The sequence below is a fragment of the Balaenoptera ricei genome, chromosome 15, assembly GCF_028023285.1.
Source record: "Balaenoptera ricei isolate mBalRic1 chromosome 15, mBalRic1.hap2, whole genome shotgun sequence".
Lineage (NCBI taxonomy): Eukaryota > Metazoa > Chordata > Mammalia > Artiodactyla > Balaenopteridae > Balaenoptera > Balaenoptera ricei.
Genome location: NC_082653.1, coordinates 27,220,624 through 27,234,233, shown reverse-complemented (window position 1 = coordinate 27,234,233; position 13,610 = coordinate 27,220,624). Strand labels below are relative to the sequence as shown.

The 13,610-nt window shown below is 39.7% G+C and overlaps 1 protein-coding gene across 3 annotated transcripts in view; it reads left to right on the top strand.

The window, feature by feature from the left end:
• TPX2 (TPX2 microtubule nucleation factor) overlaps positions 1–12,200 on the top strand; it is a 60,084-nt gene extending 47,884 nt beyond the window's left edge. For 2 of the 3 annotated variants that reach the window (XM_059897599.1, XM_059897600.1), the window contains exons 13-18: positions 146–241; positions 1,255–1,431; positions 1,817–1,963; positions 6,296–6,407; positions 7,043–7,230; positions 8,628–12,200. In XM_059897599.1, coding sequence (XP_059753582.1) covers positions 146–241; positions 1,255–1,431; positions 1,817–1,963; positions 6,296–6,407; positions 7,043–7,230; positions 8,628–8,738 — 831 coding nt within the window. In that variant the 3' untranslated portion in view covers positions 8,739–12,200. The remainder of the gene's footprint in view (positions 1–145; positions 242–1,254; positions 1,432–1,816; positions 1,964–6,295; positions 6,408–7,042; positions 7,231–8,627) is intronic. The other variant, XM_059897601.1, reaches the window with a different exon arrangement.
• Positions 12,201–13,610: the final 1,410 nt, after the last annotated feature.

The window sequence follows — 13,610 nt, the reverse complement described above, 5'->3', positions numbered from 1 at the left end:
TTAGTTGGATAAGTTAACAACATACTGAAATAACTAGCTTTTTTTGATTCCTGATATGTGAACTTCTAAGAAAGGGATTGATCTCATCACACAGCCTAGTAGAGATTGTTCTAGGATATCTAAGTGAGTTGCTTACTCTTTCCAGGGTGTTCCTGAAAAGAAAGTACTTCCAATCACTGTCCCCAAGTCACCGGCCTTTGCTCTGAAGAACAGAATCAGAATGCCCACCAAAGAAGATGAGGTGATTCCCTGGGATGGGGGTTTCTACTCCTTCTACATAATCATTCTAAGCATTATTCTTTCTTAAACTTAGCGGAATACAAAGGCCATCACTCTTGTCTGGAGTTGTCTTAACAATGGGTATGAATGATTGATCATCTGTTTTTGCTCTTCCAAGAACAAAGTAGTTAGTAAGGGTATGAATCTTTTGGCTTTCAGTGGTAACTGGTTGTAACTTATTGGAGTTATGTTTGTTTCTGTTGCATTGGAAATCACCCTGTTGTAACGTGGATCAAAAGTTCCCAAGACCTATACTCTATTTTGCCCCAGCTATTGTCACCATTCAGTGAGGGACTTTTAAAATTCATACTAAGCAGTTACATCCACCCTGTCCTTAACTGTCTCCATTAATCCAAGGGTTGCAAAGGTGACTGTGTGGTGGTGGTTCATGAAGTTGGAATATATAAACTGTCATTGATCAGGCTAGTTTCTTGTTACATCCCCCATTTTATCTATAAATATCCAGAGTTAGGGTAATTTTACAGCAGATCTCAGGCATAAGCCTTTTTATAGGTTCATTTGAAACTAAAATACACAGTAATCTTATGTTACCAGCTTGAATGCAATCAACTTACTTGGTCCTATTCTGGGTTTGGCAACTGGGAATACTCCCAGTCACATGTGTTAGTGGAGTCTGAAGCCTGGGTCAAAGACGAGGCCAAGGTATATGCTTGGTTAGTACTTTTCTTCATTTTATTCAAACTGTTTGATCTCATTTAGTTTTTACAACCTTCCTGTGAAAAATTTTAGATCCTTTAAGAGTAATTGTGTTAGTTTATCAAATGCTTTCACACTGGTTTCACCCCTGAGAGTTGGTAGATACCCCTCTTTGATAGAAAAGGAAGCTAAGAAGCTAAGGGTTGAGTGACTTGCCTTAATTAATGACTTCTCTTATATAACGTCTTCTGACTCCACATTCAGAGGAGGTGAGCGAGAGTGAGGAATCTTGTTTCTAAACTGCATTTTTTTCTTTAGGAAGAGGAGGAGCCAGTAGCGATAAGAGCTCAACCTGTGCCATATTTTGGAATGCCTTTTAAGCCCCAAATCCCAGTGGGGAGAACTGTGGAAATATGCCCTTTCTCTTTTGATTCTCGAGACAAAGAACGTCAGTTACAGAAGGAGAAGAAAATAAAAGAACTGCAGAAAGGGGAGGTAGGTGTTTCCATTTCTGCAAGTAGCATAGTACTATTCTTTGATCCCTCAAAGGTAATCTTTTATGTTGCACTTTTAACTATAAATCACTGACTTCCTTTGATCCCTCTAAGAGCCTTATGAAGTATAAATAGGGCAAGTAATTTAAATAACCATTCTGGCACAAGGAGCTTAAGTGACTTGCCCATGATCATGCTGCTAGTTATTGGCAATACTGGGAGGAAAACCTCAATTTCCTTTTGAACCCATTACTCTTTCTGCTACTCCATGCTGCTTTGAAGACTGGCCTTTCCTGTTTTTTAGATTCATCCAAATATTCTGGAGCAGCTGTTGCTTTCTGGCTAGAAAGGCCTTATCTTAAATCTTACATTTTCTTTTCTATTAGGTGCCCAAATTCAAGGCGCTTCCTTTGCCTCATTTTGACACCATTAACCTGCCGGAGAAGAAGGTGAAGAATACAACCCAGGTTGAGCCTTTCTGCTTTGAGACCGACAGAAGAGGTGCTCTGAAGGCACAGACTTGGAAGCACCAGGTGGGGATGGGGAGAGCAGCTAAAATGTGAATTGTTTGATTGTTGATTTGTTACAATAGGTAGACCCACTACACTGAACTTCTTCTGGGAACTAACATACTGGATTATTTTAGGGGCTGTCACTGTAATCAGGGGTCAGCAAACTTTTTCTATAAAAAAGTTTGCTATATATTATTTTAGGTTGTGCAGGTGGTCTCTGTCACATGTTCTCTGTGTATGTGTGTTTCAACCCTTTAAAAATATAAAAACCATTTTTAGCTCAAGGGCTATACAAAACGAGGTTGCAAACTGGATTTGGCTTGCGGCTTAAGTTTGCTGATCTCTGCTGTAAGTGATCACCTGGGGAATGTGAGAACTGTTAGGCTTTTTTTGTGTCAGGAGATTCTCATCTATTCCATTTATTAGACTTGTTCATTAAATGTTCACTCCTTTCTGTTGGTGCTTTGATAAGAAACTGTGAGGTGAGAATAGATTCTCAATATGGTATGTTGTTTTCGCAACATAGTGTGCTATTTGCTCTTTATAGATGACAGGTGATTTAAAACAGTCAGTTGGTTGTTGGCTGGTTTAACTGGATCTAATTCTGCCCTGTCTGGAAAAAAATCTCCTGAATTCCTAAATTTGTCAGTATTTGATATTGTCTCTTATTCTGGACTCTGTCCAAAAGGGGCTTGGCCTAATCTTTGTTTGTAGAAAGTCATCCCTCTTGAAGCCCAAACGATATGATTGCTTAAGTTACTAAATGTAGGCTCCCTGTTGGTACTGTTCTCTAGGAGAACTTAGGACAGTTGCTTTGGAAGCAGTAGTGAATCTCTCGTTCAAGGACCATGACAGAATGTCTGTATGTGGGATATTTTCCATAACAAAAAGGTTTTTTAAAGTTTTTCAGACATACATAAAAGTAGAATAGTATAATGAACTTCCATGAATTCTCACCTGGTTTTCTAGGGATCAAAACATGGAAAATCTTATTTCATCTTACTTCTACCTACTCATCTCTACACTGGATACTTCTGCCTATACAAGATTACTTTGAAGCAAATCCTAGGTATCATCTCATTTCATCCAAAAATACTTCAATGTGTAACTTTAAAATATAAGGATTAAAAGAATTTCATAACCACAATACTATTAGCACACTTAAAAAGATTAACAGTAATTCCTTAATAGTGACAAATAGTCAGCATTCATATATCCCCTAATCTCTCATTTTTTAAACAGTTGAATTGTTCAAATCAGGATCCAGAAAAGGTCCACATTTTATATTTGTTTGATAAATCTGTAAATCCCTTTTAATCTAAAGGCTGCTCTACTTGCATTTTATATGTTGAATAAACTGGATTGTTTTTCCAATAGGTTTTTTTTTATATGAATAATATGACCATTTATTTTAAAAGTATATGTGTTTACATGTATGTGATATGAAAGGGGTTATACACTAAAATGTTAATAATAGTTATTTACGGTGGGATTATAGGTGACCTTATAGAATTTCATTTTTAATTTTCATCCATTTTTTTTAATTTTAGAATTTTATTTATTTTTTTATACAGCAGGTTCTTATTAGTTATCCATTTTATACATATTAGTGTATACATGTCAATGGCAATCTCCCAGTGCATCACACCACCACCACCACCACACCCTGCCGCCACTTTCCCCCTTTGGTGTCTATACGTTTGTTCTTTATATCTGTGTCTCTCTTTCTGCCCTGCAAACCGGTTCATCTGTACCATTTTTCTAGGTTCCACATATATGCGTTAATATACGATATTTGTTTTTCTCTTTCTGACTTAGTTCATTCTGTATGGCAGTCTCTAGATCCATCCATGTCTCTACAAATGACAAAAGTTTCGTTCCTTTTTATGGCTGAGTAATATTCCATTGTATACATGTACAACATCTTCTTTATCCATTCGTCTGTCGATGGGCATTTAGGTTGCTTCCATGACCTGGCTATTGTAAATAGTGCTGCAATGAACATTGGGGTACCTGTGTCTTTTTGAATTATGGTTTTCTCTGGGTATATGCCCAGTAGTGGGATTGCTGGGTCATATGGTAGTTCTATTTTTAGTTTTTTAAGGAAACTCCCTACTGTTCTCCATAGTGGCTGTATCAGTTTACATTCCCACCAGCAGTGCAAGAGGGTTCCCTTTTCTCCACACCCTCTCCAGCATTTGTTGTTTGTAGATTTTCTTTTGATGTCCATTCTGACTGGTGTGAGGTGATACCTCATTGTAGTTTTGATTTGCATTTCTCTAATAATTAGTAATGTTGAGCAGCTTTTCATGTGCTTCTTGGCCATCTGTATGTCTTCTTTGGAGAAATGTCTATTTAGGTCTTCTGGCCATTTTTGGATTGGGTTGTTTGTTTTTTTAATATTGAGCTGCATGAGCTGTTTATATATTTTGGAGATTAATCCTTTGTCCATTTGCAAATATTTTCTCCCATTCTGAGGGTTGTCTTTTCGTCTTGTTTGTAGTTTCCTTTGCTGTGCAAAAGCTTTTAAGTTTCATCAGATCCCATTTGTTTATTTTTGTTTTTATTTCCATTATTCTAGGAGGTGGATCAAAAAAGATCTTGCTGTGATTTATGTCAAAGAGTGTTCTTCCTGTGTTTTCCTCTAAGAGTTTTATAGTGTCCGGTCTTACATTTAGGTCTCTAATCCATTATGAGTTTATTTTTGTGTATGGTGTTAGGGAGTGTTCTAATTTCATTCTTTCACATGTAGCTGTCCAGTTTTCCTAGCACCACTTATTGAAGAGACTGTCTTTTCTCCATTGTATATCCTTGCCTCCTTTGTCATAGATTAGTTGACCATGTGTGCGTGGGTTTATCTCTGGGCTTTCTATCCTGTTGCACTGATCTATATTTCTGTTTTGGTGCCAGTACCATATTGTCTTGATTACTGTAGCTTTGTAGTATAGTCTGAAGTCAGGGAGTCTGATTCCTCCAGCTCCGTTTTTTTCCCTCAAGACTGCTTTGGCTGTTCGGGGTCTTTTGTGTCTCCATACAAATTTTAAGATTTTTTGTTCTAGTTCTGTAAAAAATGTCATTGGTAATTTGATAGAGATTGCATTGAATCTGTAGATTGCTTTGGGTAATATAGTCATTTTCACAAGGTTGATTCTTCCAATCCAAGAACATAGTATATCTCTCCATCTGTTTGTATCATCTTTACATCAGTGTCTTATAGTTTTTGCATACAGGTCTTTTGTCTCCCTAGGTAGATTTATTCCTAGGTATTTTATTCTTTTTGTTGCGTTGGTAAATGGGAGTGTTTCCTTAATTTCTCTTTCAGATTTTTCATCATTAGTGTATAGCAATGCAAGAGATTTCTGTGCATTAATTTTGTATCTTGCAACTTTACCACATTCATTGATTAGCTCTAGTAGTTTTCTGGTGGCATCTTTAGGATTCTCTATGTATAGTATCATGTTATCTGCAAACAGTGACAGTTTTACTTCTTTTTTTTTTTTTTTTAAAGCTTTATTTATTTATTTATTTATTTATTTATTTATTTATGGATGTGTTGGGTCTTCGTTTCTGTGCAAGGGCTTTCTCTAGTTGTGGCAAGCGGGGGCCACTCTTCATCGCGGTGCGCAGGCCTCTCACTATCGCGGCCTCTCTTGTTGTGGAGCACAGGCTCCAGACGCGCAGGCTCAGTAATTATGGCTCACGGGCCCAGTTGCTCTGCGGCATGTGGGATCTACCCAGACCAGGGCTCGAACCCGTGTCCCCTGCATTGGCAGGCAGATTCTCAACCACTGTGCCACCAGGGAAACCCTTACTTCTTCTTTTCCAATCTGTATTCCTTTTATTTTTTTTTCTTCTCTGATTGCCATGGCTAGGACTTCCAAATCTATGTTAAATAATAGTGGTGAGAGATTTCCTATAGGTTTTACAATCTGTATTTTGCTCATTGTATTCCCAACGTGTTTATTAATATGTTCCTCTATCTCCTGTATTTCCTATAAATGAGTAGTCAGATCTAGAGGCTTGATTAAATTCTGGTTAGATTCTTTTGGGGGTTGGGAGGGAGAATACTTTACAGGTGATCACATCCAGGGGTATATTAATGTCTACTTGTTTATTTTTTGTGATGTTAAGATAGGCCTTAAAAGTATCTTAAAGGTATTTTCTAGTTCTCAGTGGGTTCAGATGTTGTTAGTCTGTTCTACTTAATGTAAAAGGGATTTTAATTGAGTTTAGATTAAATCACCTGCTGTCTTTGTAGATGAAACTGTTCAGAAACATTCGAACTTGAGTCATTGAGATGGTAGTTATGGAAAGTAGTGTGGCTGCTTATCTGACAGATTTTCTTTCTAATAGCTGGAGGAAGAGCTAAAACAGCAGAAAGAAGCAGCTTGCTTCAAGGCTCGTCCAAACACCGTCATCTCCCAGGAGCCCTTTGTTCCTAAGAGAGAGAAAAAATCCCTTACTGGTAGTATTTTATGTATTCTTGGGGGATTGGGGCAGAATGGTTAGACTTCCTGGGACTCAGTTGTGTCAGTACAATGCTGTGTGAACCAGAAGCATCTGCCTGTAGAGGATCTAGTTTTTTCTCCCCTAGCTCTTTATTGAATCCAGCAGCTATGTTGATTTGTAGAGTGTGTTGGGGTCAGATTCATAGAAGAAGCACCTGGCATTTCAACAACAATTTTACTTTCCCCACCCAGAGAGTAGCAAGTAAGTGAGAGAGAGCCAGGACTTCTTTCTGGGGTTCACCCTAAAGCAAGCCTTAGATAGAAAACATTTGATTCCTTAAGCACTGGGCAGTGTTTCAGAAAAGTGGGATTCTTTTCCTAAATCTGTCTATGTAGTCTACAATCGCTATGTAGTTTTGAGCAAGCTATTTCACCTGTGTAGGTCTTGCTTTTCTCCTAATTAGATGATTTATAGGGGCCCTTAAAATTTTAGGACTTTTTGTATGTGGTTTACTCCACCTTTCTCCCAACTGGGCCTCCTTAGAGCTCCACCTTTCTGTTGCCATGCATATCTATCACTTGCTGGATCTGTGGGGCTAGGTTTATGCAAGTCTTGCTTGTGCACCAATATTCTCTCTGTTTCTGTACTCAGAGGGCCTTTCTGGTTCTGTAGTTCAAGAAACTTTTCAGCTGGCCACTGAGAAGAGAGCCAAGGAGCGGCAGGAGCTGGAGAAGAGAATGGCTGAGGTGGAAGCCCAGAAAGCCCAGCAGTTGGAGGAAGCCAGGCAACAGGAGGAAGAGCAACAGAAGGAGGAGCTGGCCAGGCTACGGAAAGAACTGGTAACTGGGCAGCATGAGCGCTGACTAACACATGGTTGCGTCTGTTTTATCTGTACCTTGCCTTGTTCCAGAAAGGATCTAAGGTGGCCTCCAAGGACACATCAAAGTTGAGTGAAAATGAGAAGTCAGACAAACCAGGGGTGGTGACAAAGTTGAGGAGTGAATGAGGCTAAAGATGTATACATTGTGATCCATGGATCTGCTAAGTGATATAAACAAGCTAGTTATTTAAAAAATACATTTATCTTTGATCCTGAATTCAGTCAGAATTTCTTCCAGGGGTCTAAATAAGGAGGACATCAGTTGCTATACCAGTGCACAGTGATATATTTGTAGGACTCTTTATTTAACTTTTTATTATTGCCTTAAGGCTTAAGGAAACCAATGTGTTTTACAATTAGAATACATAGGTAGGGAAGGACATGGGAATTGTGTGACAACTATATTTTCATTTTCCTCTTAATACTTGACTCAAATTCCTTGGAGTTATAGTGCGTATCGGTCCAGGTGACCCTTCCATGTTAACACTAGATAATGATTTAAATATTAGTTATCCAAAAAGAAAGCTTAACTCACATTAAGGACCCTTTCACTAGGAGGGCAGCAAGCCACATTAACTGCATTAATAAGGAAGAACACAGTTTTAGATGGAATTTCATATGCTTAGTAAAAGGGTGAATATAGCAATATGTAAGTTGTTGAGGTTTTGTCTAAAAGTGCTAAGCCAGCAGCTGATACAGCTGTTGGTAGAGGTGACTGGCCACAGGAGGGCTCTAGGGACAAACTAGTAAAGGGACTAGCTTCCTGACAAAATCCAAGCTACCATATGCTGATTGGATGTACTCACAAAACCAGCCTCAAGTGTTTTGACTTTTCTTCAGCACTTGAGTCCTGCCTCTTGTGTTTGTTTGTATCATAGAACTCTCTACTAATCTGGCTTGATTCAGGGTTGATTTTAGACTGTAAGAAGGATGGATGGGACCATGCCTTCTCCTGGCAACCCTTCTTGGTTATTTTATTTTATTTATTTATTTTTGTCCATGCTTTTGGTGAATATTAAGACTCAATAATCTTAAGATTGTACTCTGGCAAATTCTTAGCGTGTATCTCCTTTCTGCTGCAATTGAGTACAGCCCCGTTATACCCTAGTACTGAACAGTCAAACTGGAGATAGGTGCAAGCTGAGGGATCCAGCAAGACCTGAATAGAAACCTACTTGAGCTCCAGAGCTCTTGTGCTTTGCTGCTAGACTGTGTTGCCTCCCCGCAACCCCCAAATTAGTGACTGGGATTTGCAAAATTATACAAAAATGTTCTCAAGAAGAGGAATAAAAACACCCATAAGTGTAGTTCTCTAACATCCTTATCAATGGTAACTTTATTTTTCTCACTCTGCAGGTACACAAGGCAAATCCAGTACGAAGGTACCAGGGTGTGGAAGTCAAGTCAAGTGACCAGCCCTTGACCGTGCCTGTATCGCCTAAGTTCTCCACTCGATTCCACTGCTAAACTCGGCTCTGAGCTGTGGACACCATCTGGGAACCGGAGCTACTCTTCCCATTAAACCAGGAGCCTTCTTTGTCATGGGGGCATGGAGAGAACCCATTTCTCCAGGCTTTTTCCTACCCATGCCTGACAAGTGTGGACTCCAATTTCATTGAGAGCTGTTTTCCTACATTATTGTGGCTAATAATGAGACTCAACTCATGTATGTCTCAACCAGACTCCATGTAGTTATTTCCTTGGAACCATCAGTTGACCTTTAATATGGGTCTTAACTCTGACTAGAATTTAATGTCTCTGTATCAGTACAGTGTAATTTCTGTTGCCCTTACCCCCCGCCCCCCTTTTTTTTCTATTTTAATCAGAAAATAAAGATAGTTAAATACTGAGATAGGATTTAAGTCATGGATTAAATGAGGAACCATCAGTAGTATGTCAGATTCTTTCCTCTTCTCTGTGCAAAATGAATTTAGAGTTAAGGAGCCCTTCGCTACGAGGGGGGAAGCCTCATTAACTGCATGACGAGGAAGAGACTTGACTGACGGGAACCTCACAGCAGCCATCGGCTGGCTTCGGGTAGAGCTTGCTGTTCAGGCACGTTCTTCCCTTGTTGGTGCTGATGATGATAGGGCACGCTGAGTAGTACACGTTTTAAGTCCTCCAGTGACCTAGACTGGAATAAATATGTTTGTCTTCCCTCCCTGCTTTTGTTATTTGATGTTTTTAAATCTGTCAAGCCCCTTTGGAGGTCACATCTTATTGGGGAAGTGGGTACTTTGAGAGGAGGGTCTAGGAACTTTTAAAAGCATAGGCTCTGTCCTTAAAGGAAAGAGCTTTGTGACTTTTTTCTGTCTTATGTCAGAGTATCCTTCCATATTTTGTTAACTCCCTCCTAGGAACCACTCCGGAAGCCTGTTATGCCTTCAAAACAGACTGTGCCTTCTTCTCTAAATGTCTTTTTTCTCATCTGGTAAACTCTTCCTTATAAGACTCAGCTCTAGTAAAATCTTTTTCATAGATCTTTCCTTGACCATTTAACCTCCTCAGGTAAGGTAAGATTTCCTTCTTTGTGCCTCCCAAATGTTTCTTATGTATATCTCTAGTAGAACAGTTATACCACTGAGTTACTTGTACTTGTTTACAAACTAGTAGAGATGAAGATAACTAAAATTATGTTAGTCCTTGAAGATAAAAATTATGTTAATCATATCTGTATTTCTCATAGTTGGCACAGAATTTGCTAGGTCCATGTTATCAATAAATAGTGTATTTTCTTTTAGACTTGATATTGTTTATGAGCTCTACTCTGTACCAGTCATCTATTCCTGTGCCACGAAATATAAATGCATCCATCTTCTGCCCAGGCTAGGCCTAGGCACTATATATGATATTAGACCTATGTTATATTCCTTTTGTTTATTCATTCAGTGACCATTATGTACAAGCCATTGTAGATTTAGTGACGGGCAACAAAACAAAATGTGATTTGCAGATCCCTGGGCCTCCTGAAGGCCCACAGAGTGATACAAAACGCAGTTCCTTTATTCATTTCCTAGAGGTATGTGGTGTACAGTTCCATAACAACTTGTGTAGTTCATTTAACAAATATTGATTTGGTACTAACTATATATACATTGGCACTATTCTAGTCTCTGGGCATATAGCAATGAACAGAAATAGAAGACCTTGACTTCATGGAGGTTACCTTTTAGAAGGGGAGACAGACAAACAAGTAACTGTCCTCTTCTGTCAGGTGATAAATGTTTCTCTGACTGACTGCTGTGTGGAAAATAGACTGGGATGGGGACTTGGGGGCATGTAAGATTGGAAACAGGAAGGTGAGGAGGTTCTTGATGTTGTCCAGGTAAGAGCTGATAGTGGCCTGGGCTAGGGTGGTAGCAGTGGAGGTGATGAGAGATGGTTGGATTCTGAATGGATTTTGAAGCTGTAACTGACAAGACTTGCTAACAGTTTGGATGCGGAGAGAGAGAGGGTAGATAAGGATGGCATTTAGATATCAGCCTCAAACAGAAATAGAGTTCTCCATCCCTTGTGCTATGAAAAATCCAGTTCTACCCCAGTCCTCATATCTCTTGTGGATTCTTTGGGTGGGGGTGGGACAACTTCCTTTTCTGAACACCTTTTGCTTTGGTTTTTCTCTGTTCATCTCTTGATGCCCTCTCTGTGTCTCTCCTCTGTAGCTTTTCTCCCTCCCATGTATCAGCAGTTCTCTAATAGTTCACTATCATTCATGTATTGCCATCTAGTATCATTTTTTCATATATTTTGTCCATTTTTCGTTTTGGTTGTTTCAGGTAGAAGAATAAATCTGGCCCGCAAGTTGAGGGTTTTAGAAAGAGTGTTACGTATTGAGAATTATGGACCTATGGGATCCTTCCACCCCATTTGCTCCATTCTGGATTACCCCCTCTGGACACACCAGCATCAGGGTGGTATTGTTTGACAGTCTGTTACAGGCAACAGAGAGGGATTATATTATTTCAGAGCAAATAGCTTTTAAAATTAAGATGCCCTTGCTTCCCAGAATTTCCCAATTTCCTGGTGGTCTTCTTCTCCTCAGCACAACCTGTCTAGTGTTGAGCCCTTTCTTTCTGGACCACCTCACATGACCTTCATTTTTCTAGAACAGCCTCCCATTTCCCCTGAAACTCAAACTCTGCTTTTATTTTACAGAGAAATTCAGGTTCTTTATCCCTCAGGCCTTGTCCAAGAGGGAGCTTCTCTTTCAACACTCAGAGGTCACCCTGGAATTTTCCTAAACAAAGCACATGTCCTCTAATAGGATTTACTGAGTTCTACTGAGAAATCTGGCTGCCACACTTTGCTTGGCAATTTTGCAAAACTCCTAGCACATGCGCACATTCAGATTGTTAGAATTCCCACACTTGCTGGGAAGGACTGTTTTCAGTGTTGTTTTGACTTGGTCATGATTCCCCTTGCTAACAGTTTGTGCTAATTAATACAATATTACCTTTCACTCTTAATTTGGTTGATCATTTTGTTCTCGTTTAATTGCTTTGTTCCCGTTTTGACTGCTGTTTTATGCTTTAACAGTTCTTTTCCACAGAATTTTGTCCTTGGAAAGTGGAGCTTGAGTGGTGGACACGCTGCAGTGGCAGTTGCTCCAGCATTTAATAGATAAGTCTTATACACAAACAATTGTAACACAGGATAAGATGTGATTGAGTAACATGAGACAGACAGAAAAAATGCTGCAGGAGGAGTTTAGAGGTTCTTGTTGGAGGTGAGATTGCAGTTCTTAAAGATGTTTCTTTTTTTATGTAAAAATTATGAAAGTAGTATAGTCATCCCTCAGTATCCACAGGGGATTGGTTCCAGGACCCCCTGTGGATACCAAACTCCACGGATGCTCAAGTCACATTTAAAATGGTGTATTTGAGGGCTTCCCTGGTGGTGCAGTGGTTGAGAATCTGCCTGCCAATGCAGCGGACACGGGTTCAAGCCCTGGTCTGGGAAGATCCCACATGCCGCAGAGCAACTGGGCCTGTGAGCCACAATTACTGAGCCTGCGCGTCTGGAGCCTGTGCTCCGCAACAAGAGAGGCCGCGATAGTGAGAGGCCTGCGCACCGCGATGAAGAGTGGCCCCCACTTGCCGCAACTAGAGAAAGCCCTCGCACAGAAACGAAGACCCAACACAGCCAAAAATAAATAAATAAATAAAATTAAAAAAATAAAATAAAATAAAATGGTGTATTTGCATATAACCTATGCACATCCTCCCATATACTTTAAATCATCTCTAGATTACTTATAATACCTAATACAATGTAAATCGTTGTAAAGACAATGTAAATTATACATAAATAGTTGCACGTGTACAGCAAATTCAAGTTTTGTTTTTTGGAACTTTCTGGACTTTTTTTTTTTTAATATTTTTGATCTGTGGTTGGTTGAATCTATAGATATGGAACCTGTAGATACAGAGGGCTGACTTTACTGCCTTTTGGAAACAAAACAATACAGACTGTATAAAACAAAACACGAAAGTCTTACCCTACTCCCATTCCCCAGGAGTAACCCAGTATTAACAGTTGTGTATTCTTCCAGAATGTTTTTTGTGTACACACACAGATTTATAGAGCTTTTTTTATAACAATAAGATTATAGCATTACACATTTGCCTTTAATTTTAATTTGTTCTTTGAAGGTTATATATCACATCATTCAAAATTCAAAAGCTACAAAGGGGTTCAGAGATGGTGCTGCCAGGTGTGTTCCCTTGCAGAGATGGCGTCAGCCTATATGTATTCCTACCTGCTCCCTCGTATTTTTCCACAAATAGTGTCATAATTTACACTGTAGCTTGCTCTTTTCTTATGTGTTCTGCATTGAATGATGTGGTTCAGGCACTACCTTAGGCGTGTACTAGCTTTCTCCCTGGCTGAAGTATGAAGCCTGTTATGAGAATCTAGTGACATGGAGGCAGACCTGGTGTGGGGTCTAGATGTCCTGGCCTAGTGACCTCAGGTCCCAAAGGCTCTAGGTCAGGTCAGCAACACCTGCTCTTTTAATTCCTCCTGGCTTAGCTGAGCCTTGGGGGTTCATTGGCTTGAGTATCTGGTTAAACCTGTGTATCCCCTTAGGTCACTCTTGATATGCTTCCTTTTCAGTTCCCTTCTGAATCTTGTCTGCTGGGGAAGTTCCTCACTGCTGAGAGTAGCAGTTAAAAAAGCTGTCAGCCACGAGGCTGAGCTCCTGTTTCTGCACAGGCAGGCTGAGTACAGCTTGGTGGTGTGGATCCAGGTAGGAATTGGTCAGCATTCTGAATCCTGAGCTGCCATCTGCCTTGCAGCCTGCTGGGATGCTCAGTTTAGGCAACATAAGTTTCCTGGATA